The sequence below is a fragment of the Stenella coeruleoalba genome (assembly GCF_951394435.1).
Source record: "Stenella coeruleoalba genome assembly, chromosome: 9".
Classification (NCBI taxonomy): domain Eukaryota; kingdom Metazoa; phylum Chordata; class Mammalia; order Artiodactyla; family Delphinidae; genus Stenella; species Stenella coeruleoalba.
Genome location: NC_137155.1, coordinates 45,674,036 through 45,701,300, shown reverse-complemented (window position 1 = coordinate 45,701,300; position 27,265 = coordinate 45,674,036). Strand labels below are relative to the sequence as shown.

The following is a 27,265-nucleotide window of genomic DNA, read 5'->3' as shown; positions in this document are numbered from 1 at the left end:
TGTACACAAATTTTCTTTTTGCTTTTCTAAGAGCAGGGAAATCTCAGAAAGAAGGGAACTACTTTAAGGCAAAAATAAAGGGGGCAGAAACTGAAGCATTAAGTATACAAGAGAGGAACATTATGTAAAGATGGTACAGGTTGCAGGCTAAGATCAGATTTTAAATTAAAAAGGGGCTCAAAAAGTAGATATATTTCCCTAATACTAAATCATCAAGAATCAACTACATGATTTTAATTCTTTAAATTAAAATTAAATAAAACACTTCAAATCATAGAAATTCAGATTCTTGTACCTTGAACTTATTATAATGGAAAAATGCAATCCATTATTCCTTTTATAGCAAGTGAATCATGCTATTCCTCCCCATTCCCTCCAGTCTTCCTATAACCTACAGTTCTGAGCTATCTAATAATATTAATGGACAGCTTAGGAGTTTTTGTTTCTTGATTTGTTTTAATGACACTAAACATTCCAGTATAAAAAATTCACATAAAACTATTTCATTAAAACAATGCAGCAAAGTTTGGCTTTATACTTCAAGTTTTTATAAAATGGCTAAGACTGAAGATTATTTAAAATTACAGAATTTTGGAAACAGAGAAAGCCTTAGAGATCACTGTATAGCATACCCCACTTTGCTTTGAAACCACCACCATTACCACTACCAAAAAAACAGGAAGTGAAGACTGTCTTACAAGAAAATATTTATTAACTTTTTTCTACCATTATTTCACAACCTCAAATCCTAGACTTTAAATATACTTGGGTTGAGCCTAGAAATAAGAATTGTCAAACGAAATATTTGTTTCACTGATATTTTAAGGAATCTTTATAAAGATATCTAACAGAGCTTAATGTCCCACAAAATAATTTGCATACGTTACAAGTGTATAATATGCTCTTGAGTAAAGAAGGTGACATAACTCAAGTCACAATTGAACTTTAAAGTTCTAAGACACCAAGCCTCATATCAGCCTGAACCACTTCTAACTAACCAGTTTCCTAAATTTTTAAGGAAATAAAATGTCAAAAGATTGAAGTTAGAAATATAAAAAACAAGAATATTTATTTCACATTTCTCTGCTAATCTTGTAAGCCTACCCTTTCCAGAACAATAAAAATACAGGGCCCACAGGACTTTTAATCTAATTATGGCTTGATTCAAAATGTTGATTTCAGGGAATTTCCTGGTGGTCCAGTGGTTAGGACCCTGTGCTTTCACTGCTGAGGTCCCAGGTTCAAACCCTGGCTGGGGAACTAGGATCCCACAAGCCACATGGTACGGCCAAAAAAAAAAAGTTGATTTCAATATTGTTAATACTGATGTCATTCAAATACCTTCAAGTTGACTTTAATTCTTTTAACTTTAAGAGACTAAAAAAACATACTTGTTAATTTGTACCCTACTGTCTCAGAGAATCTAGAACAAGAAACGTAACAGCTTCAATAACTTATTTTGTAGGAGGTCCAATCCTTAACTCCATAAAGGCTAGGGGAAAAAAAACAATCAAATTCTTTATGTAATATGGGAAATACGAGTTTGAACACGGTCTTTTTTTGTTTCTGTTTTTTTGTTTTTGGCCTCGCAGCAGCATGTGCGAATTTTAGTTCCCCGACCAGGGATTGAACTGGTGTCCCCTGCAGAGGAAACGTGGAGTCTTAACCACTGGACTGCCAGGGAAGTAAGTCCCTGAACAGTATCTTTTTCAAAATTTTAAAACTGGTACAATTTTTAGTTTATCAAGTTGAATTCTGATGATCATTTAGCATAAGCATCAAGTATCTCTCCCTCTGGTAACAACCATCTCATGTTACTTTAATGGCAAGGAAAGGAAAGGGAAGAAGGAAGAAATAAAGTCCCAAGAAAAATAAACTGGCTCATGAATGGAGGGAAAACAGTATTATGAGCAAGATTTTAGGTAGAGGACTTCCCTGGGACACGGGTTTGAGCCCTAGTCTGGGAAGATCCCACATTCCGCGGAGCAACTAAGCCTGTGCGCCACAACTACTGAACCTGTGCTCTAGGGCCCATGAGCCATAACTATTGAGCCCACGTGCCACAACTACTGAAGCCAGTGTGCCTAGAGCCCATGCTCTGCAACAAGAGAAGCCACCGCAATGAGAAACCCGCACGCGAGCTGCAACGTAAAGTAGCCCACACTTGCTGCAACTAGAGAAAGCCCGCGCGCAGCAACGAAGACCCAACACGGCCAAAAATAAAGAAATAAATTTATAAATTAAAAAAAAAAACGATTTTAGGTAGAACACACACACAAAAAGATTCATGACAGTAGCTCTGTATTTCATTCGTATTATTATACAGCATTTTATAATTATGACACTACTGAGCATACAAAGACAAACCAGAATCTATAATCCATTTTAGGTGGAAACTTTAAAGATTTTCTTTATTAACTACGAATGTACTGAACTATATTACGTAAAATGTTTAAGTGATAGGGTATAACATCCCCAAATTTATTTCCAACACTTATAAGTCCTCCATATTATACATGTTACAATATATATAAACTACAATATATGTAAACTCAATTAAATGAAGGGGAACATAAAAAACATGTGACTGTTGTAATCTCTGGATTTGGCAGACTTCTCTTGCAAAGCATCTCTGAACTGTGTTTTACTTTTCAATTATAACACTGCACTGTTAACCATGCAATTTTATTTAATCACTTACTTTTAAAGCATTAAACCCAGAAACAGCTTTTTTTTAAAAGGGCAAAATAATAAAATCAAACAAGGATACCTGATTTATGTCTAATGTCTTCCTTCAATACGTAGATGACTATAAAGTACACACTTTATCTTCAACACTAAATGCATTGCCAGGATTGTGATTAATCATTTAAATAACCACAGCTGTGTTTACTTCAGTGTGCAGGCCTCCAGATGTGTACTGGTAAAAAAAATTACCATATTTCAAGAAGTCAGAATTGGAAATAACCAATAACAGATGCCTAATACATAAGTGTCTAGCAATTCTAAATTATTTGAGACTTTGCCCCCAAATTTGACTTTGTTCACATCTGCCAGTGAGAATTACATCTTGGACTAGCTTTAAATTTCACAAATCTGAGTTACCAAAGATCCCACATACTTCATCTAAGTATCACCTTAACATTTAAGTGTGAAAAATGGTTCTCTCTCAATGTTTTTCAAAGTACTTACTCTCCCCCACCCTCCAACATACCTTATGAAATTTCTAAAAAGTATAAAGTATACAACTAAAGAGGAAATTCTATTTATACCAAATAGGGTTGCAAATGTTCTACTTTAAAGCGATTTTCAGGAGCATCAATCAAACTCTCATTCATTCCTTAACAGTAAAGCTACTCTGAATATAAATAAACTAATCTCCAACAAAGTTGCTTCAAATAAAAAATGTGCATGTATATACAGAACATTACATGAAGAAAAATATAAAACAAACAAAGGAAAGTTCTAAAAAGTTCTAAATTGTACATTCACCGCTATAGGTGAAACAGCAATAGCTGCAAATAGCACCATTACACTGATAAATATGATAATAAAGCCACACTAAATCTAGTCATTCTGAGATAAATTTACACATGTTCCTGCTTAAGCTGTATAAAACAGATTAAAATTTTTTTATAAAATTTCATTTCTGTAAGTTATCATGATACAAAAACATCTATATACCCTAGAAATCTAATGTCTATTCAGTGGCTAAGAAATCACTACTAGCATAGCACCATTGTACTATACTTATATTTTCTCCAACAAGGACCAAACATGTCAGTGGGGTACTTCAGAGCAAACAACCAAAAGCAACTGTTAAACGATGTTGCTACCAAACTATTGGTGAACTTTCAGTTGTTTGTGGTTCTGAGTCTGAAACAGAGGTCCAAAACGACTTATACACACACACACACGTCTGTGTGTGCGCGCATATATTATATATCAGAATGATTCCACTACAAACATGCTGACTTTGGTTCTCTTGGTTGATTAGTGCTTTTATTTCTCTTTAATTCTATAAAATTCCTCAAAGCCATTAGTTATTCTAATCTTTTCCAAGCACTCATGCCCTACACTCATACTGATTCTCTCATTTTGATCCTCCATATTATTGAGGCAAGAGTATCCAATGTAGGACAGTTCCCTGGTGGCACAGTGGTTAAGAATCCGCCTGCCAATGCAGGGGACATAGGTTCAAGCCCTGGTCTGGGAAGATCTCACATGCCGCGGAGCAACTAAGCCCATGAGCCACAACTACTGAGCCTGCGCTCTAGAGCCCACGAGCCACAACTATTAAGCCCGCGTGCCACAACTACCGAAGCCAGCGTGCCTAGAGCCCATGCTCCGCAACAAGAGAAGCCACTGCAATGAGAAGTCCGCGCACTGCAATGAAAAGTAGCCCACGCTTGCCGCAACTAGTGAAAGGCCGCGCACAGCAACCAAGACCCAACGCAGCCAAAAATAAATTAATTAAAAAAAAAAAAGAAAGAGTATCCAATGTGAACTCAACCATCGGTCTTCCATTAATTATGCAAGTGCAAAATCACAATCCCTGATTTCTTACTATCAAAATAGCTGCCAAAGCTCCCTTGTAATTCTTGCATCACTCTTCCCTAATAACAACCTATTTCAGGCCCTTAGTCCTCACCTAAGCTATTTCAACAATTTGCTAATTAGCTTCCCTGACTTTCTATCCTTTCAAATTCTGCTGGGTTAATTTTTCCTAAACTGCCTACTGCCTAAAGGAAACATACACATATCAAACAAACAAACAACGCCCCCCCCCCACGTCTCATCTACCTAAGGATCAAGTCCAAAGTGGTCATTTGGCTTAAAGCTTTCCATGATTAGGCTCCAAACTACCTGTGTAATTACAACTACTATTTCACAGCCAAATAAAATACACATACACATTGATCTTCCACCTCCAAGCATCTACTCCTCTTCCCTTTTTCTGGAAACCCCTTTCCTACACTTCTACCTTTTGAAAGCTCTGTTCAAATGTTGCAGCCTCATGCGGTACACAACTGGAAATAATTTCCCCTTCTTTTCAGCTGCTGTTGCACTTTACTATCAGTGGTTTAATCCCCACACCACCACCACCACCACCACCACCTGCTTCCACTGGAAGGAAACCAAGTGAAATCTTACCCAGAAACCCAACAGAAAAAGACAGTCAAAAGCAAAAGTGTTCTGGTTTACTTGGGTGTGGGGAGTGAAAGGCTTGGAGTGCCCCCTCCTAGCATAAGCACTTGCAAAATACTAAAAAGCTCAAGTCTGGCATGAAAACTTACTAATCTCCATTGACATTTATATCACTAAGTCCAAAGACAAATATCTATCTAAAGAGTCAAATTTGCCTCTGTGCAGCCTCTAGTTAACTTTGTCCTTGGTAAGTTATTTTGCTGAGCCCCAAGTATAAAGCTGTCATAAGGCTGCTATGAGGATTACATAAAACAATGTACCTAAAGCACTTTGTACCGATAAACAGCAGCTAGAATCATTCTCGCTCTGCACCTTTCAGTGCCAGGTGTATAGGAAGCACTCTACAAACATATATCGAAAGAATAAATCATTTATTATGGGCTAATCACTCCAAGGAAACTTAAGGGGTGATGGAGGTAAAAAGAGAAACAGGTTGCAGAATAAAGATACCATTTCTACCAAGCATTACATCAATAACAGAGCACAAAACTGGAAAAAAAAGATATCTGGTAAATTTTTAATACTTCAGAAGAGTGTAAGTATAGTTTTTGAAACTTTTATTTCCCTTCATTGTTTTCACTGTTCATGTCTTTCAATGAGTTATGCTTAAAAACAACATTACTACGTAACAATGAACACCAGTCACAATTGCTTAATGCTTCTTCATTCCATTGAACCAGTTAAATAACTAATCAAATAGCTTTTCAAAGTAGTTTTTACTGTTTAATATCCTGAGTCACACCACTCACAACCCCCTGGCAAGCACTAATATCTTGATTTGGGGGGGGGGGTTCATTCCACTGTGTCTCTTTATACCTCTTGTACATTTGTATGCATCCTTAAACAATACATACTACTGTGTTATGTATCTTTGTATTTTATATGAATAATCAAACTATTTTTTAAAGTACTTTTGGAAAAACTTTTGACAATATTTTTTAATTTATAAGTTTTTAATATTAAAAAAATAATCAAATAACCCTCAAGCTCAACAAGCTTAATTTTGGATACATCTAAAATTACAAAATATTTGTTGAAAATGGTTCAAATTAAATAAATACCAAACATCATGCAAAATCCAAATCCCTAAGTAGATTAGGAGGGAGGAAAAAAAGGAGCCTAATGTTCACAGAATACCAACTTTGTGCCAAACTCTATGCTACACATTTTACACATATATCATTCTTATGGACTGAATGTTTGTGTCCCCCAATCCTGAAATTCATATGAGGAAGTCCTAACCACCCTCAATGTTATGGTATTTGGAGATGCGGCCTTTGGAAGGCAATTAGTGTCGCATGAAGTCATGAGGGTAGAGTCCTCATGAGATTAGTGTTGTTATAGGAAGGGAATCCAGAGAGCTCTCTTTCTCTACCTTGTGAGGACATGATGAGAGGCAATAGTCTGCAAGCCAGGAAGAGAACCCTCACCAGGTACTGAACAGGCTAACATCTTCATCTCGGACTTCCCAAACTACAAATTGTGAGAAAATAAATTTCTGTTGTTTAAGCCACTCAGTCTATGGTATTTTGTTATGGCAGCTCAAACAGACTAATACAATCATACAATCGTTACATGATTCTGATTATTATCCACAAATTACATGAAGGAACTGAGGATTAAGAAGGTAACAAAGGAAAAACACAATGGTCAATCTTGCTCAAAGAAATCAATCCAAATCAAAATGATGCGATTCCATTTTCATCCCTCAGGTTTGTAATGACTAAAATGTTTAATATGGAGTGCAGGTAAAAGGTGACCTGTAGATGGAAATTTGTGTAACCCTTGTAAAAGGTAATTTGAGAATATGTCAAAATTCAAAATGCACCTGGTGCTGAATGAGGTGTCAGAGCCCAAGCAGAGCCAGGAAGGCATTCCTGTGGAGGGGCAGTGTTGTGTGGTTGGTGTGTCATAGCCAGGACAGAGTCAAGAAACCATCCAATGCTGGAGTAAGGAGAAGTGACAGTGGCCTAGCATAGAATGTTGAAGCCAAAGTGAGATAAGGAGGGGATCTGTGGGTGTAGGGGACAACAAACATTGGTTAGGGAGGAGGATGACCTAATAGACAATGACCCAATATTTACAATAATGGGAGCCAGGTTTCTCACTGCTGGGGAAGAAAGTTACAAATGTGGAAAGGGAAAAAACTAGAATGAGCCCTGTGGTGTTGAACTGTAAATTAGAGATACCTATGTGAACTCATGGTTTTATACAAACACATACATAAATAGATGTATATATGTACATACATTTGTCTATTTCCTAGTTCCTTCCATTGACAGCATCCCAAAAGCCATCAGCACAACTGGAGGTAAGATCTTACTTTCCAAATATCATTCTCCACTGAAAGCTATGCACCTCAAAGGAATGGCTGATTCCAGGACTGGAACAGGAAAAGTATAAGATTAGCTTGGAATACCTACTTGTGTCAGAATGCTAGGAAATGCACAAAGAATGGTGACTTGTCAAAAGGTCACAGAAGACAGCTTGATGGGATTCCCCATGTACAAATTGGGACAATCTGAATATCAAAATAAATAATAGCAACAAATTATAACCCATCAAATGAGAATTCATGAGTCTATATTGATATAAATACACAAATGAATAAATTGAAAGTTTGATAATGAATGGAAAACTGTGGTTACACAGTTTCAAAGTCCCTCCTAGTAAAATACCTATTAATTACAAAGGGAAAATCAGTAATCTAACAATGGAAAAGTCTCACAGACACTACCTTAATAGAGTTACCATCAGCAGCAATGGAATAAATGAGAATCATGTTCCACCTGACAGGATGCAATGGGAATACAGCGTCACTACTATGATATTCCCTCCAAGGTGCAGAACCTAAATCGAATCATATATAAACGTGAGCCAAATCCAAGTTGAGAAACATTCTATAACTGGCCTGTAATCTTCAAAAGTGTCAAAATCACAAAAGTCAAAAACAGAGACCTGCTCTAGACTAAAGAAGACTAGAGATATGACAACTGAATGTAATCCATGATTCTTAATCAAGACATTATTAAGACAACTGAAGAAACCTGAAAAGGACCTATGGACTAAATGACAGTAATATATCTGTGTGTTAATTTCCAATTTTGATGGTTGTACTGAGGTTATGTCTTTGTAGGAAATACACATTAAAATATCTAGGGGTGATGAACATCAGGCTGGCTCATGGAAAAAAAGGTTGTTTGTATTGTACTTTCAATTATTCTGTAAGTCTGTAATTATTTCAAAATAAAAATTATATTAAAAAAATGAAAATGAACCTGCCAATTTGATCTGGCAATTTCCTAAGAATTTATCTTATAAATAAGAACAAAAACAAAGATGTAAGACGTAAGAATATTTGCTGCAACATATTCTGTAACAGAAAAAAACAAAAATAAGCAAAAAACCTAAAACCACCTAGATATCAATAGATATTTATAGATTATTTATTGTGTATACAGTAGACTAGTAGAACACAACTATTAAAAAGCATGAGGTAGATGTTTATATTAATGTGAACACACATCTAAGATATATAATGTAAAAAGAAGAAAAACTGTATATGTAATATGGTCCTTTGTGAGGATATATACAAACACACACAAATAAATATATATATGTATACATATATATAAATTCAGGAAGGACACTGAAAGAACTGTTTAACAGTGATTATACTGGAGCATAAGAAATGTTTTTGGGGAAAGTTGGCGAGAAACAGTGCTTTCACTTTTTAATTTATAACTTTTCATAGGTTTAAATTTTAAATAAGCAGTTACTTGTACAATTATCCTACATATTTTGCTGCAAAAATATTTTACAGGATTTAAGTAACTAGTACAAGTCGACAAGTTAAAAACTGATGCACAATGAGATATCACTACACCTATCAGAATGTCTAAAATTAAAATGACCATGTGTTGACAAAGACGTAGAGTAACTAGAACCCTCATACACTGCTTGTGGGAATGTAAAATGTATAACTACACTGGAAACAGCTTGGCAGTTTCTTAAAGTTGAACATAAACCTACTGTACCGCTCAGTCATTTCACTACAAGGTGCTAAACCAAGAGAAATGAAAGCATATGTTCACACAAAGACTTCTACATGAATATTCATAGTTTTATTTGTAAGGGAAAAAAAAAGGGTAATTGGAAAAAAAAACAGGAAATGACCTAAATGTTCATCAGAAAGTGAAAGAATAAACAAATTGTGGTATATCCATGTAGTAGAATATTTCTCAGCAAGAGAAAGGAACAAGCTATTGATAAACGCAACAACATGGATGAATCTCCAAATAATGATTCTGGGTGTAAGATGCCTGAGGAAAAAGATACTGTCTGATTCCATTTATATAAAATTCTGGAAAACGCAAATAATCTATCATGTCAAAAGGAGATCAGTGACTTTCTGGGGATGGGAAGGGATGTGGAGAGGACTGACAGGGAGAGATTATTATAAAGGGACACCAGTGAACTTTTGGGGGTGATGGATATGTTTGTTACCTTTTTGGTGGTAATGACTTCTCTGTTGTATTCATATTCTACAACATATAAAATTGTGAATTTTGAGGGAAAACAAAGTTGATGGATGGTGGATTTTGAACCTAGGTCTGATCCTAGATTCATCATGCTTATTCCATCCTGGAGCTCAAAAATTTTCTTCTTGCATATGATTACCATGAATGGACATCGAATAGGCACTTTACCATTCATTATATTTATCTTTTTTCTTAAAAGATTTTAGTAACATGAATTCTTCATTTCTTGCTACCACCACATAATTTAAATATGTGACATTATTATTTATTTATGTGTCCACTATATTACATTTAATAACTGAAAATACCAAAGCCCTTTTGGCTCTAGGTAAACTGACTAGTACAGTATCTGACATAGTCAGTATTAACTGTATCTACCTTTTACATTTAAGATTCTAAGGAACTCTTTTGTTGAGGATTTAGTCCAGTTGGTATCCAATGTGCACATAAATATTTCTCAGTGGCATTTTTCATAGGACAATTCTTCCTTGTGCAGGACTGGTCTATGCACAGCAAGTATTTAAAATCCTTGACCTTTACCCACTATATGCTGGCAGTTATTTTACTTTCTTACTTGACAAGTGAATGTGATATCCCAAAATACTTCCTTGGTTAAGAACCACTATAAGATGTCCTACTTTGATAGGCACAGGCGAGAGTGCCTCAGTTATTCCAGAATGCTAGCAGCATTAGGGAACCACCAGCCTGCTTCAGATAACACAGCAGTTCCAGTGATTATAGAAAAATTATAAACTACTTGGTATAATAGTATTCTCTTGTAAACACCATTGCTTCTGAAGGCAAACTCAGGTTCATTTTAAATATTCTTTCCCTCAAAAAAAGGAAAGAAATCTCTCAATTCTGGCATAGGAAGAACAGAATAAAAGAAATTAAAGGCCCACTTGTTCTTCCCATTTTCACTCTCATCCACTTCTAACTGTAAGAGAAATGAGATTAATGAAAATATTTTAATACCTTTTCAATATATTTCTGATTTGAAAAATTGTTTGACGTTTCAAATAAATTATAGAGTATTTCAGTTTTAGGCCCCACCCTACTACTATTAACCTAGCTGTATGATCTTGACAAGTTCTAGCTTCTCAAGACTTTTAAGTTGCTTTCCAGTTCTAAAATTCTAACCATGCCAAGCCTCCAAAATTATATTAAATCATTCCCAAAACGTTGAGTGTCTTCCAACAAATCTGATAGTCAATGAGTTTAAACAGTCAAGAAGTTGCAGAATTCACAAAGATCCTAAACATGATTTTTAACAGTTCCTACTTAATGACCAGATCACACACCCACCAATTAGAATTGTGAGGAACTGCCAATGTAACACAGATCCACAGTCCAAATGATAAAAAAGGAGCATTTGTTTCTTTGCACCTTCAGAAAATCACCCCACACGTCACACCTCACACTGAAGAGCTATTCAGAAGAAACAATGAAGCCTCCATGAAAACGCATTATCTTAGTTTCCTTTTCAAAACAGAAATTCCCCTTCCTTATAATGACTGAATTAACATCTTACCAAACAAATTCTTATCAGGAATAAGATGTAGCAACAACACCCTCAAAAAATATACAATTCTGTAGTCAAACCAGGGATACATAATTTCAGTAATGCTTTCATGTAACAGGCTCTTAACTGCAAGCTACCCTAGACAATGGACATCATTCACTTTCTGAAACACAGAGACCCAATGGGCCACTGAAAGTAAGACCTCCCCTAGATTGATTAGATGATTACAGGCAATTTTAAGTTGTATTTACTTGTGAGTTTGTCAATGGCATATTCACCATAAAGACAATCACAAGAAAAAGAATCTCCAAAGAAGGCAAAGGACTTGGTAATTCAGGGCACTAATAACTGATCTGAAAACTCAAATACTGAAAGATTCAAAACAGGCCAGTTTCAAAGTACTGCTTCTCCAACTTTACCTGTCTGAATGAAAAACCAGAGAAGAAACACACAAAAACCTAAACAAGCAAAAGCATTTCAAATGTTACCACTCATTCTAAATAGAAAATCTCCTGAATGAATGAGGTTCTACATATTCAAACCTGAAGATGACAGATTTTCTGTAAGGTGACCAATAAATGGTGAGTTACTATGATAATAAACCAGTCTGTTGTGGGAGGCCTGTCTTCAGAAAAAATATTCTTTGCTTTTCCTTTTAACTTTAATGAGATTTTCTTTTTTTACTATGTAACTACCAACATTTTGAACAAATTGATGCTCCCAACATAAACTTAGTACAAGAATTACATATTCTGCAAAAGCTGATGAAATGAAAGTTGCTGAAACATCATATGTATCATCAGGCCCAGTTATCTTTAGGTCCTTTTTAAGCAGTCAATTCTCGACTACTTATTTTAAACACAGGTTCACTCATTCGACAAGCATTTACTGACCATCTACCATGTGCCAGGCACTTTGCTAAACGTTAGGGATTCAGGTTAAAGTTTGCTTGGGTTGGGGACTCAGAAAGACCTATCAGATCCTGACGACCACTTAATGGCAAGCTTTTAAAATCTCTGAGCCTCAGTTTCTTCAGAGATGTGATAATTAGACTATATAATGTAGATAAAGTGCCTAACATGGTATCTTGTATATGATAAACAATAAACGCTAACTATACCAAATATGAAGTTTGCGTTAGAAGCAGATCCTGATCTCAAGCCAGTTTTTTACTACATAGCTCACTGTTGGAGGATTATGAACCAACTTGAAAGTGAGATCAAGAAAACATGTCTGCACAGATAAATCCACTACCAAAACAAAAAACATTCCCCACAATACATAATGAATCCCAGAACTGAAAATAGATGTGCTTTGGGTTAGTTTACGAGTTTGTGTAGTATGTGCTCCAAGGTCTTCTTCCACTAAACAACCCAGTACACTATAAATAAAAATAACAAATGTTACAGCTTTGTGGCTTTATGCACAGTAGGATCATGAGGGAGTACAACTCAGGACCATTTTGGTGAAGCAGTAACTAATGTAACAGATTTGTAACCATTAACCACAGTTCTCTTCCTACACCTTCAGAAAGGTCACCCAATAGTAACCTCCTTTTCTTATAAGATAAATGTTTACGTCACGCATAGCAATTAGTTGATAAAACCAACAATTTTGAAACCCTGATTGGCAACAATGATCTAACAAACAGAAGCAGTACAGCTAGAGTTTAAGAGTGCTAGTGTCAACTGGGCCAGGTGTCCATCATTTCTAGCCAGTTACGTGACACTGGGCAAGTTTCTTAACTGTTCAAGCTTCAGTTTCTTTATCTGAAAAATGTAAATACCAGCTCCTACTTACTAGGCTTGTGAAAATGAATTAAGTTAATAGAAGCAAAATACTCAGACAAGCAACCACCCAAACAATGTTAGCTATTTGCTGTTATCTACAATGAGAAAACTAAAGTTCCTCTTGGTAACCATGAAGCTAATAAAAATGTAGACGTTTTAGGGTCTTATAAATCCTTAAACTTATGTTAGTTTGAAGTTAAGTGATCAAAAATTAATGAGGAACAAGAGGAAGGCAATAACGGGAATTAAGCACTAACACCTGATCCTCCCGTTCTACTTAACAGGCTTCATATGTTAAGCCCTAAATGTAGGCAGCATCGGCCTAACTAGGAACAACAATTTAATTCTGGAAGGGTTCAAGGCAAAAGAGGACTGCTAAAACAAATAATAATAACAATAACAATAAATAAAGGGAAAAGGGATTATGTAGACATGAACGAGGTGGCGGTACCCGGGCTGAAGAGGAAAAGGCCCCACCATCCCGGACACCGGGCTAGGCAACCAGGGTCCCCGTGGCTCCTCCCAGTGAGGAAGCAGAAGGCATTTAGCCTCACCGCTGAGGTGAGTCCCACCGTGACACCTCGACCCGAAGTCGGTCGTGGAGGGTCGCGCGTGCAGAGCCTTGAGAGCCAGTAGCGGGGGTTCAGACTTCCCGCGGGTGCCTCCCGGCCGAGCCCTTCCAGCCGCGCCGCCTCCACTCAGAGGCCTTAGTCACTGTCCGCGCGGCCCAGAGGCCGCGGGCGAGCCGGTTACCTTCTGCAGGGAACTCCTCGAACTCGTCGTCCTCCTCCAGCAGACCCAAGTCTACCGGCTGTTTTTTCTCTGACATTGCGACCCTCCGCGGCCAAAACCTCTCAGTCCAGTAAGAAAGTTGGACCTCTCACTTCGCCTTACCACAGCCCCCACCGCCGTTGCAGCCTCCCAGGCCAGCTCTATCATAGAGACGCGGGAGAAGAGCAACCGGATAGCGCGAGGGATGCTGGGATACTGGAGGTCCGCCCAGCGCTTCCTGCGGGTTTAGCAGCCCTTCAGAGTTAGCAAGGTGGATTATTTTGTGCGTTTACCGTCTTACGCGGACCCTCTGACTTGACAAACTGAGAACAGGGTAGGTTTCCGTGACTGGAAAAGACTCATAACGTGTGGAAAAAAACCCCTCCTTTACTTGGTTTAGGCTGAGGGATGAAGTACCGGCTAAAGTTCGTTAAAAGCCTGCCAAGTGCCAGGCCCTTAAATTAGATTAACTCCACCCTTAAACCAGTTCCCTAAACATGGTATTAAATGTCTCCACATCACTCAGAAAGAAATAGCCTACGTCACTGAGGTACTGCTAGACAACCCAAAAGCAGATTTGTTTGCCTGACTTTAATCTCCAAGCTTTTCCATTGTTCAGTGTTCTTCTGTCCCGCGGTTAAGCTGTGGTAAATAACCTGTTAAACACTGTGCTGCGTGTGTGTGTGTGTGTGTGTGTGTGTGTGTGTAATAACTAGTTTAGAGGTTATTATAATACTGTGTAAAACTCGATATATGTAACATTTTATGGTGTTCAAAATAATTCATTTTGAATATAGTTGTGAACTACATAAAACTTGACACGGTATATGTATATGTAGTATAATAGAGGAATAGTGTGTAATATATAGATACATAATTGGGTATTATTGTAAATTTTGATACATACGTTTGTATATTTAAATCCCATTCCTTCATTCAACAACATTAACTTATATCATGTACTAGGCACTGTGCTGAAAATCAAACATATGGAGACAAAGGCCTTCCTTCAAGGAGTTCATATTCCACTCAGAGACATGTAAACAGATAAATCACAATGAAACATAGTAACACATTTGAATCTCTATTTTAAAATAAAATTATCTGAGAAATGAACAGAGTGTATGGGCATACAGAGAATGGAGCAACTAAATAAGAGCACAAATTTGGGCCAGAATTTGGGAACATATAATTAGATGTAAATTTTAAAAAATAAGATGGTTCTTATAATACTATTTTGACTTGTACTGATTACTGAAAACATTAGCTGTCTTCAAATTAAGTTCAAAGTATGTGTAATTTGGCATGTTATATAAGTAAATACCAAATTAATGAAAGAAAAGATGAGGAAGATCTAAAACTGGAAGTAAATGTAGACAATGAGATCTCTTAGAGTTTCATACTCTCTATTATGCCCTCTATTGTACATATTACATATGCCGCTGACAACCCACACAGCAAGGTAAAGTTTTGGGCAGTTTGATTAGGCAGCAAAAAATAAAAAACAAATCACAGATCTGAGACAGCCATTTTGTGCAGAGATAAAAGATTTTCCCAAGGACATATCTGAAGAAACAGAAACATTAATGACTACTAGGAGATGGATAAGGGGTGATTTGCTAACTGCTAGTAGGTGGAAGGTTTCTTTGTGGAGTGATAAAAACCCTCTGGAACTGGATAGTGATGATGGTTGCAAAACATAGTGAATATACTAAAAACCACTGAAGTGTACACTTCAGAATGGTTAATTTTATGTTACATGAAGTACGTATATCTCAATTTTTGAAGTACTATAAAATTTTTGACCAAGACGTCAAGAATTTCAAATTCTAGTTTCTGGGCCTATTATATAATCTGATATGTGATGACATTTGTATTAACTCTTAGCAAAAGAACAAAATCAGTGGCAGTATAATGATTTTCCCCTAAAACTGAATATATTCAATTAAAGGAATAATTTTAACATATTATTGACCCGGGGATTTTTGTAGAGACTAATGCCTGTGGCCAGCAATTTGTTATGTAAGTGAATATTGAAACACCCGTGTTTGAGTAAATATCAACAACTTTTTTTGCACTTAATGTATTTATTTGAAACTTAAACATGTCTTACTAAAGCATTCTAATATTTTGTTAGAGTGCCATAGGCAGTATAGCAGGCACCTCTGTGCAGGGGAACTGAACATCTATTACAAATATACTGTGTTTCACTGCGCTTTCCCCTGGAAGAGCAGACTCTACACTTTCTGGTGGCTTTTTTTTTTTTTTTTTTTTAGTCCTGTGGGTGTTATTTCCTCTAGAATATGTTCTTTTATTTTATTTGATAGTCGACAAGGTGGATCTTTTCAGGGGACTCTTAGAAATGCCACAAGAAGGACCAGGTGCGGGAGTACCACTACATTCACCAGAATGGTCAGTTACCCATTCTCTAGCTTATTGCTAACAAAAATTGCTTGTAAGTCATTTTATTCTGTGCACTAAGGCTACACTAAATTTTAAATGCATTGAATAAACTGCAATTACTCAAATAGAAAACCACTTTCTTATACCATTTTCGAGTTTTCCAGAGGATATTGAAGTTTGCCAGATATTGATTGGATCGATTAACTCCTTTCATAAATTTATTTTACTCTAATATGCAAGTGGGCTTAGTTATCTGATGGCCAGTCCTCCTGTCTTCCTTTCCTGTAGATGCTATGGAGGCATCATGAATAGTTGTCACCATGCGGACTAGCCTCTTGTCTTTCCTTATGAGAAGAATCACTTCTCCCTTCCGTAAGAATGTCATTTCTCCCCTCTGTAGATTTTTAGATTTCTCCTTTAATTGGTTTGGTAGACCACAATTCTCTCTTATAGTCCCACAAACTCTGGTTTTATTTTTCAACAATATTTCAGATGTGGACACACTGTTGTAAAGATTGTCTGGTTAATATGGTGCCATGAACCAAGATTAGGTTGTAGGACTGATAATACTGTTTCTTGCAGTTTCTTTCCTTCACCCATGTAAATCTCAAGGTTGCATATATATTTGCAGTTTCGCTAACCATCCTGACCAAAATTCCATATTTTTCAAGTTTTCCAGGATTATAGGTTTTGAATCTGAGTCGTCTTCTCCACTTTATCATTGCCTCCTCAAGTGATAGCTCTTGTTTGGGTATATAGATCGATTGAAACTTTGGTAGAAAATAATCCAGAAGAGGTTTAACAATTTGAAATTCTGTCTGTAGGAAGTGGAGTTTCTGAGTTATCGGTAAAGTGAAGCAATGTCATTATTTATTTGAACCTTCGCCTCATCATAATCTTTGGAAAGATAAGTGTTTAAAGTAAGGGATCAGTTGACCAATATTCTTTCCAGTGTGACTTTCTTATTTGTCCCATCAAAATTATTAATCCAAGAAACTTCTTCATGTCACTATTGGTTACATCAGTCCATTTTAAAGTCTTATCATACTTTTTATATGATTTTCTTATTCTGTTGGTGACACAAGTTTGTTTGAGAAGCGACCAACTCGAAAAAGTCATTACCAAAAATTAATTCTGTTATTTCACTAACACTTTGCGAGTTATTACATTCAGTAGTTACACCTGACACACCTGTAAGATCTTCTAATTTTCATGAAATGTTGTCTTCAATCCACTCTTCTGTAGAAGCAAAGGAGCATTCTCCAGCACTGTGAGTTTCATTTTCACTTGCCATATCAAAATCAATCACTAAGGTATTTTGTCTTTTTGTGGGTCGAATATTCACATCATCTAAATCAGGACTATATTCTGAAAAACTGTCATCTTCTGAGACACTAGTATATATGTCGCTCGGACAATCAGAGAAAGTATCTGCATAAAATACACTGAAAAATTCTTCTTCACTCAAAATTTTATGATGGTCATTTTTGAAAATTTTACGGTAATAAATTTGTGTTTATAATATACACAAGGTTGGAACAAAAACCTAACGGAGCAAAATATGAATGATAACAACATAAGTTGTATAATGAACCCATGATCAATTTTAAGCTCTAACAACTTCACAGGGTGATGTTAATTATATCACTCTCTGAAAACGTATTGATACGTCTCTGGTCAGTAACATTCGGGTAACAAAATACGTACTAATATGTCTTTGGGCAATAAATTGTTAAAAAACAACCTTAGGTTAAATCCCCAATTTAAAAAATTTTACTGATTCGTTAAATCCAGAAAGCTGGAACCACTGAAATAACTTCTCATTTTAATCATCGTGACACATGGCACAATGAACAACTTCTCATTTTAATGGTCATGGCACATGGAAAAACTTTGGAAAATGGTAGCTATTAAAGTGTAAGCAGCATTATTACTTAGTTAAATTAAGCACATAAGAATATGTATTTGATGGACCAGCATATAAATCCAAACTCAATCCAAATCCCTACTAAACAGGGGTTTAGGCAAATCACTTAATTTCTCTGAAGTACATTTTAAATATCTCAGATCCTGCATACCAACCCTCCTAAAAGTCTTTAAACGTGGGTTTTGTTTCTTAGATGGTATCTTGGTGATACTTTGCAAGGAAGTCAGGCCCTCCACAAGTTAATAATAATGATAATAATAACAACAATGATAATAATAATAAAGTAATAATAGGTAACATGTATTTAGTGTTTACTTTGTATGAGGTACTGTGCCAAACCCTTTCTGTGTATTTACTTATTGAATCTTCCTCACAACAGCCCTATTAAGTGAGAACCAAAAAATCCGTTTTATACTTATGGGTATTGAGGCAGAGAGAAGTTGTGATGTGGCCAGAATCACAGTGCTAAGAAGTGGTGGAGCTATTAGATCCTAAGGGCTCTCTTAAAGGATAAGAAACAAACCATATCAACGTGTGAAGAGGCAGACAGTTGACACAAGAACGCCTGGAATCATTTCTTTCTAACACTATAAACATACACACATGTAGGAAAATGGCAAAAACACATAAATGTAGATAGACATGCAGAGGGCAAAGCCATAGAATGAAGAAGAAAACAACCTTAGGATTGACTTAGCTCTCTGGAGGGAAACGCTCCACAACTCTAGTGAGAAGCATTGTAGTTAAAACTATGCCTTTACCTACATATCAGGTCATATCTATGATTAGTTGATTACATTTGGCTTCACAGGAAATCAAGTTAGAAGCAGATTTTATAGTATGTGATTCCATTTGTCTCAAGCAAATGAAACCTAAAAGTTCCATTCGGGATCCACATGCTATAAGTTAAATCACAAATACCTGAATCCTTAAGTTTGCTGTGGAGTTGACCATTCAGTAACTAGGCAGAATGGATCAATAAGACTGACCTTTCTATATCTATGTCCAGGTGAGGGATTGTTAAATGGCTGATATCTGAAGGACCGATTTCAAAGGCACTTTCCTTTTGACTTTAGGAAGGAACAGCTAATTGGCCGGCCATGAAGAACTGAGGAGGCCGACCTACACCTCAAGTCTCTATGATGTCTTTTCAAGGTATGTAAAAAGCTTTGGCTCTACCTGAGTTCAAACTCAGGCTCTGCTACTTACCAGTTGAGGGGTCCTGGAAAATTACTTGCAGACATGGTCTTTCCCCATTTAGAATTTACATCCTAGGTGGTAGCTTCTTTAGCTTCCATCAGTCCACCAGAATAAAACTTCTAAATTTTTCTGGAGCAAATATTTGGGACTGACTGTGTTTCCAGACTTTAATGTACGTTCAAATCTATGTTAAGCTTGTTGAAATGCAGATTCTTATTCATTTGGCCTGCCTAGGACCTGAGATTCTGCTTTTTTAACAAGCTCCCGGGTGATATCAACATTGCTGGTCTGGAGACCACATTTTAAGAATTGAGGGTTTTAATGAAATGTAAGGGAAAATATCTGAGTTTCTGAAAATTCATCCAGCCAGCAAAACTGTGTGACTAGTCCATAACTTGTTGTGGTTCTTTTAACATTGTAGGAGAGAAAAAACTTTCCATCTGCTCTCCTAGGTTCAATAGCTAGGTCTATAAAATAAATTTATAACAGGCAGATTAATAGCATTAAAGGTAAACAAATTTATTAATTTTTATTGTAACACACTGGGCATCACAGAAAAAAAAAGTGAACACCCCAAACAGCAGTGAGATCAGAGAGCTTATATACTGTCTTAATAGGGGAAGGTGGGAGACATAGGCAACCTAGGGGAGAGTAAATGAGCTTTTAGAATGATAAATGGGCTCTTAGAAGAATAGATGGGAGATATGATGATAGTTTGTGACAAAGTTTATCTGGGTTTGGAGTTGACATCTAGTGTCTTCCCAGGTGATAAGAGTCAATCCTTGGGAGGGGGTTTATGACAATTGAATTCCTTTTGGAGGATCTGTCTTTAGGCAGGTAAGGGGAAGTTCAGAGAAAGCTCTTGACATTTTTCATGTGTTCAGCTCACAATAATATAACAAAGCGGCATATTTTGGGGTGGCATGTCCAGAACTCCTTCAACAGCCATACTAAATTCAAATGTTTGCTTCTCATTGTTGGAAGTTTTCCTCTGAAATGTTCTTGCTCCTTAATCATTAGGAGGCTTAGCTCTTCTTAGAGGGATTTATAACAACTCACATTCACATCTTCATTAATATTATGAGTACTGTATACTCAATGATTGGTTCTGGACTTTGAGAGGAATTACAATCCCAATAAAAGATTTCTTGGATCTTTTATCATGACAAAATGCTTGGACAAATAAAAATGAGAAAAATTGTAATTGTAAAATAACTAAAATCTCTAGATCTCATTGTAAAACAATTAATAATGAATAGAGAAATGGTTACGTAAAATTCAAATGCTAATAATGATAAGTACTTAATCTACCATAAAGTAAAAGCCCAGCCAAAAAAAAGACCCATCTTGCACCAGAATACATGTTCAAAAATCAATATTTGCATGCCCAAGACTTGTTTGAGAAGGCAATTATGGTCTCACAAGTAAATCATAAGAATTTTTAAAATTTAGTAAATGCTGTATTTATGTGACAGACAAGAACCACTCTGAAGGAATTATTATGGTTTGGGAAATGATATGCAATTTCAAAATCATCTAAATCATTTCAATTGCCTGTATTTACATTTATATAATGGGTATTTATAATGGTGATTATTTTAGAACTTACCTTGTTTTCCTGGATCTCACATTGGTTTCTATGGGAACGAGAATGGCTCTAAAGAGGAGCATTTTAAGAACTCTTTTCACATTCAGTGACTGCTAACTGAACTGCAAATTCTGTTTACCTGTTAAATGTTTTTTAACTCTTAAATTTTAACACAGAAATAAAAGTTGGGCATTTAGCTTCATAAATCATTTTAAATAATAAAAACTGTTTTTATGAAACATCTGGCACATTGAAACATTTGAAAACAAAATAACTAGCTTTAGGAGCTAATAATCTGTTCACGTTATTAAATTCATTAGTGATTAATCCATATTAGCCTTATGCTTGCTCTTGGAAAATTGTGTAAAGAAAACTTCATCTGATATATTGTTGTAATACATTTTCTCTGTTATTTCTGTGTATTATGTGTGTGTATATATTTTTTCCTTATCTTTGAAAAAATCCCTTTAAAAAGCAGTGTAAAATGTTCTATGTTTAAAGTTTCCCATTACCAATGCCTCACCCATCCTCTGCTATTATCTACCCTCGTACTGTGTTGTACCTTTACTATGCTCTTACACCAGCTGGAACTTATTTTTACTATTTTTTGAAACAAGCTCATAAGTCTTCGAATTTCAATTTTTCTTTTTCTTGGAATAGATTCTTAGATCATAAAAAGCTCGATGTCTAACTTATGTATTACATTTGTGCAGTTTACTGTGTTTAATATTTCCCCACATTTCATGTTTTCCCATAAACTTTATTTTTTTAATTCCCTGGAGAAATGATAGTTCAGTATATTTTTATTTAAATCCCTCTCAAAGTAATTAAAAGCCACTAAAAATAAGAGAAGCTTATTTCAGAAGAGAGTGCTAAAACTAAATTTTTGTTATACCCAAACTGTAAAAGATACCAGTTGAAAGCACATGGCATCCCATAACCAGCTTATGTAATAGCTACTCTGGTTATTGTTGACATATAGTCTGTGTCTTGAATCCAAAAGTACAAGTTGATGGCAGAATGCCAGACAGGGTGAAATAAGTGAGAGTGTTTTTTTGTTTTTTGGTTTTTTTTTGCGGTACGCGGGCCTCTCACTGTTGTGGCCTCTCCCATTGTGGAGCACAGGCTCCGGACGCGCAGGCTCAGCGGCCATGGCTCATGGGCCCAGCCGCTGCGCGGCATGTGGGATCTTCCCGGACCGGGGCACGAACCCGTGTCCTCTGCATCGGCAGGCAGACTCTCACCCACTGTGCCACCAGGGAAGCCCCAGTGAGAGTGTTTTTTAATCTTTCCTGGATTGGTGGATTTCTGCTTGCTATCAGTGTGGCCTTGGTCAGGATTGCTAGAGACTAGTGAGAGTTCCAGAAGTGAAGCTACCAGCATGTGTGACCAGGAAACCATCATATAACTCACTGACTTGGTATAAACTCCAAGAAGTTGTTGTTTTCTTTCTTAAAAGTATTTTTCATTCAGATTTAATTTTATGAAATAAATTAAGGATTACTACATGTTGAAAGAGTGAAGACAAATAAATGGGAAACATATAACTAGATGTTTTGGGGAAATGATTAATTGATTGGCTCTTCTATCAATATTTTTTAAAAGTTGACTTTGAAGGGGAGCAGAAAACAAGCTGAAAAGTTAATCATCAGAAGAGAATATTTATCTTGAAAAGTATCTGAATCTGAAGGTAAGGAATATGATTGTCCATCAAGGCTACTCAAAATGAGGTCCATGGACCAGTGCCCATCTGAGACAAGATAAATACAGAAAATGAGTGTAAATTTGAAAATCTTAGAGCAGTTGACATTACTACTTCACCCAACCCTGTGATTTTGTATTTTACAAAACTCAGTCCATGGCATTTGGTGATTTAAAAAATTTTCGCTTTACTACAATTAGTTTGAGATGCATTGATCTAGCATAAATTACTGTAAACAAACAAACAAAAAGAATGCCATTTGAACTTCATAGTATTGAAAACAATTTAACCTGTGTGATTCTGTTTGAAAAACAGCTGGGAAATGAAAGGTTTTTATCCCTGAAAGATTTCTTTCTAGCCCTATAACCATATATTTACTTTCATTAAGATTACAGTAAAGGAGGCTGAAGCGGATATTCTCTCCTTTTGCAGATATAAAAAGAAAAGGGCAAAGGGCTTAAATGAGATATCCAACATTACACAATTATCATCAAAATTTTAAACTCAAGTGAAGAGCATTGCACAGAACTTATTCAATATTCTGGTGAATAAAAATACTCTAGTTGTTTATGACAGTGAATCAGATATATTTGCAATGTCACATGGTAGACGGCAGTGCTTTGTCTTCAGGTTTCAGAAGGAAAAGCATTATGTTACAGTGGTTCAATGGATGGTTAGTGAAAGTACACATACTAATAATCAAGATGAAGAGTTTGAAGGAATTCAATAAGCAAAAATAAAATTAAACAGAGAATATAGAAAGATTAAGGGAGGAACACATGTATAGTTTGGCTAGGAACAGACAGAGCAGAAATGTAAGTCCACACTTCTCTGAAAGGTATAAAATCCCCAAAGAGAAAGGGCTTGCTACCTTGGACTACCAATAGGGAAAATAAAATGAAAATATGAAAGGGAAAGTTTAGACAAACAGTGAGAATTTTTGTTAATTGTTAAGAGTATTAGGTTAGTTGAGTGGGCTCCCAAAGGAATCTCTGAGGACATTTAAAACCTCATTGAACAAAGCCGTGGACACTGTATTGTGTAGAGCAAGACTTCAATGGCAAGGGGGATGGACTGGATCAACTGTGAGGTCTTTTCCAGCTCTAATTTCTACTATTCCATAGCTCTGGGAAGAATAGTTGCTAAATTGCTTGATTAACCCAGGAAAAAGTAAAACTCAACACAAGAATAAAGCCCCAGACAAAACAGTGAAGTCAGCCAAAATTGAAACACACCCTTCCAAAGAGACAAAAAAAAAAGAACCTAAATCTTGCATCATACCCCAAGGTGGACAAATTTAGGCTTTGGCAACTTGCCCAGCAGAATAAGTTCCAGAGACAGGACCCTTCAGTGAGCAAGACCAACCAACAGGTTGGGAGAGTTCAACTTCTCAGACAGACTTGCAAAACCTCCCAGGTGACCTTAATACTAGAAAAAATTTAGTAAATTGAAAAGGGAGGGCTTCCCTGGTGGTGCAGTGGTTAAGACTCCGCCTGCCAGTGCAGGGGACCTGGGTTTGAGCCCTGGGCTGGGAAGATCCCACATGCCACGGAGTAACAAAACCCGTGCACCACAACTACTGAGCCTGCGCTCTAGAGCCCATGAGCCACAACTACTGAAGCCTGCGTGCCTAGAGCCCGTGCTCCACAGCAAGAGAAGCCACTGCAATGATGAAGCCTGCATAACACAGTGAAGAGTAGCCCCTGCTCCCCACAACTAGAGAAAGCCCATGCGCAGCAGCGAGGACCCAACACAGCCAAAAATAAATAAATTTATTTTTAAAAAATTGAAAAGGGAAAGAAATCTATAAAAGTGCCTGGTCTATGAGTGAACTAATTCATTTATTCATTGTACAAGGATATGAGTGCCTACTATAGGCCAGCCAGTGCTCTAGGATAGGGTACATCAGTGAACAAAACAGACAAGATCTCTGCTCTTGTGGCTTTTACGTTCTAGTGTGAGGAACGACAAACAACATAGGATGATATAAATTAAAGGGTGGTAGGTGCTAAGGAGGATAAAAAGCAGGGTAAGGAAAATGAGGGGCAAGGATGGAATCCAGGAAGCTTACTGTATTTAATGTGCAATCCGGGTAGAACTCAGGGAGGAAACACGTCGGAGCAAGACTTGAAGGAAGTAAAAGGAGGTAGCCAAGTGGATATTGGGGGAAGAGCGTTCTAGTCCAAGAGAACCTAAAGCACAGCTGGAAGGTTGGAGCAAACTTTGTGTGTCTGAGTAGCAGGAAGGAGGCCAGTGTGGCTGGAGGGGAGTAAGCTTAAGGAAGACTACTACAGTGAGGTCTGGGAGGCCTTGGAGGTTGCTATTAGGACCTCATCTCTTACTCTGAGTAAACTACACACACTATCTTGCTTCAAGAATCCTAGGAACTCAGTGAAGAAACTAATTCATACCAGGTGTCAGCCTCCCTGGGAAACCACTCCACCCACACATCAGCACTGTTTCTGCATGCTCCTTCAGTCTATAAGTTTTAATCATGTCAGCATTATGCAGCATTGTGGGCCCTTAATGTATAAATATGTCCTAGAGTTTTACTAAGAATGAGGAATGCTCATCAATATTGGAACTCTAGATATTTGCTTCCATTTATTCTTAGACCAGCAATAGAAAAATCCAAACAAAATTTTATCTGTGACTTTTATATGATGTTTGTACATATATGAAATATGTATTCTGTCACAGAAAATAAACCCCTAATAGCAATTCTATTATGGGCTCATGCTCTATGAAACTTGATCTTTACTAGGGGCTTGATAAATAAAGATAAGGAGGAGCTTAAAAATCAGTTTGGAAGACAAAAATGGATCTGCTTATAAGAAATAAAGGCAATATTAAAGGAATTATTAGATGTTTTCAGATATTTGAAAAAATGGTAATAAAATTAGAGGTTAAGTTAGAAAAGCACTGTTAATATTCATTCATTAACTGGAAAAAAATGTGTTGAGTGCCTGCTCTGTGCCAGGCAAGTTTTCTAGACCCTGTGGATACCAGAGCGAACAATACACGAAAGCCTGGGATCTGTTACTCCATTAAAATTCTCCTCAGGCAGTTTACCAGATCATTCTTGTATAACAATATGTAGTTGAGAACGTGGGTTGGAGGCCTATCTGCAACCCAGCATCACCTGTTAAGATGGGACATGGTCAGGAAAGGATGCTTCTTGACTTCTCTTCATTTGGCCCTCCACTCTTTGAAAATCCTTAGGCAGAGATTACTACGTGCTGAAGGCACAGGAACTTTAGAGAGGGAAAAGAGCACAGCATTTGAGTAAGAGCTGTGTTCTCTAATATCATAGCCGCCAGCCACAGGTGACTATTGAGCAGTTGAAATGTGACTAGTCCGAATTGAGATGTGCTCTAAGTATAAAGTACACTGGATTTTGATGACTCAGTTTGGAAAAGAGAATGTAAACTATCTTAAAGTTCTTATATTGATTGCATGTTGAAATGCTAATATTTTTAATACACTGTGTTAAATAAATTATATTATTATTAGTTAATTTTGTTTCTTTTTACTTTTTTATGTGGCTGCTAGAAAATTTAAACATATATGTGGCTTAATTCCACCAGATGAGGGGATCTGCATTTGATTGATAGAATAATAGCTGATTCTTATTGAATACTCAACTCATTAAGTGGCAAGCTGTCTTCCAAGCACATTACTTGTATTTAAATATTTAATCCTTATAATAACCTTGTAAGGAATCATTTCTCCAGATGAATAATTTGAGGCACAGAAAGATCAAGAAACTTGCCAAAGACTACAAGTCTAGTGAGTGGAAGAGCAATGAGGCTTTAAAGTTGTAACTAACCCAGTGGCTTTCAAACCTGAGTGTTTATCAGAATCACCTTCAGGGCTTGTTAAAACAAAATCCTGAGCCTGACCTCCAGAGGTCTGCTCCTTTGATCTGGGGTGTAACCTAAGAATGTGTGTCTCTAACAAATTTCCAGGTGATGTTGATGCTGGTGATTTGCAAACCACATTTTGAGACCTACGGGTTTAATCAGTCTTAAAGTTCTCAGCCTTTTTGAACCATAGTTTCTTTACCATAAATGTGGAGATTTCATATACCTACCTCACATACCATAAAATTTACCATTTTAAAGTGTACAACTCACAGGTTTTTAGTATAGTCACAGTTTTGCAACTATCATCACTATCTAATTCCAGAACATTTACATCACTCCAAAAAGAAACCCAATACCCATTAGCATTCACTCTCCATTTCCCCTTCCACCAGGCCCTGGCAACCACTAATCTACTTTCTCTATGGATTTGCCTAATTTAGACATTTCATACAAGTGGAGTCATATAATATATGGTCTTTGGTGTGACTTCTTTCCCTTAGTATAATGTTTTCAAGGTTCATCCATGTTATAGCATGTATCAGTATTTCTTACTGTTTTATGGACAAAATATAAAATTGTGTGGGCACAATACGTTGTGTTTATCCATTCATTGGTTGATGCCCATTTGGGTTTTTTACTTTTTGGGTATTATAAATTTATGTGGATTTGTTTCCATTTCTCTTAGGATGTAACTAGGAGTGGATTCGGTAGGAGTGGAATTGCTGACTCATATAGTAGCTCTATGTT

The 27,265-nt window shown here is 36.6% G+C and overlaps 1 protein-coding gene and 1 long non-coding RNA gene across 6 annotated transcripts in view; one reads left to right on the top strand and one right to left on the bottom strand.

Annotated features, from left to right (window-relative positions):
- Positions 1–13,991, bottom strand: part of SEM1 (SEM1 26S proteasome subunit) — a 249,627-nt gene extending 235,636 nt beyond the window's left edge. For all 5 annotated transcript variants that reach the window (XR_013829673.1, XR_013829674.1, XM_079931178.1 and 2 more), the window contains exon 1: positions 13,815–13,991. Coding sequence is in view for 3 of the 5 variants with exons in the window: in XM_079931178.1 (XP_079787304.1) it covers positions 13,815–13,890 (76 nt within the window). In the remaining 2 variants the exon portion in view is untranslated. The remainder of the gene's footprint in view (positions 1–13,814) is intronic.
- A 52-nt stretch (positions 13,992–14,043) lies between these two features.
- LOC307191263 overlaps positions 14,044–27,265 on the top strand; it is a 214,226-nt gene continuing 201,004 nt past the window's right edge. Inside the window, exons 1-2 of the long non-coding RNA XR_013829675.1 lie at positions 14,044–14,166; positions 19,239–19,317. This is a non-coding gene — a long non-coding RNA (uncharacterized lncRNA). The remainder of the gene's footprint in view (positions 14,167–19,238; positions 19,318–27,265) is intronic.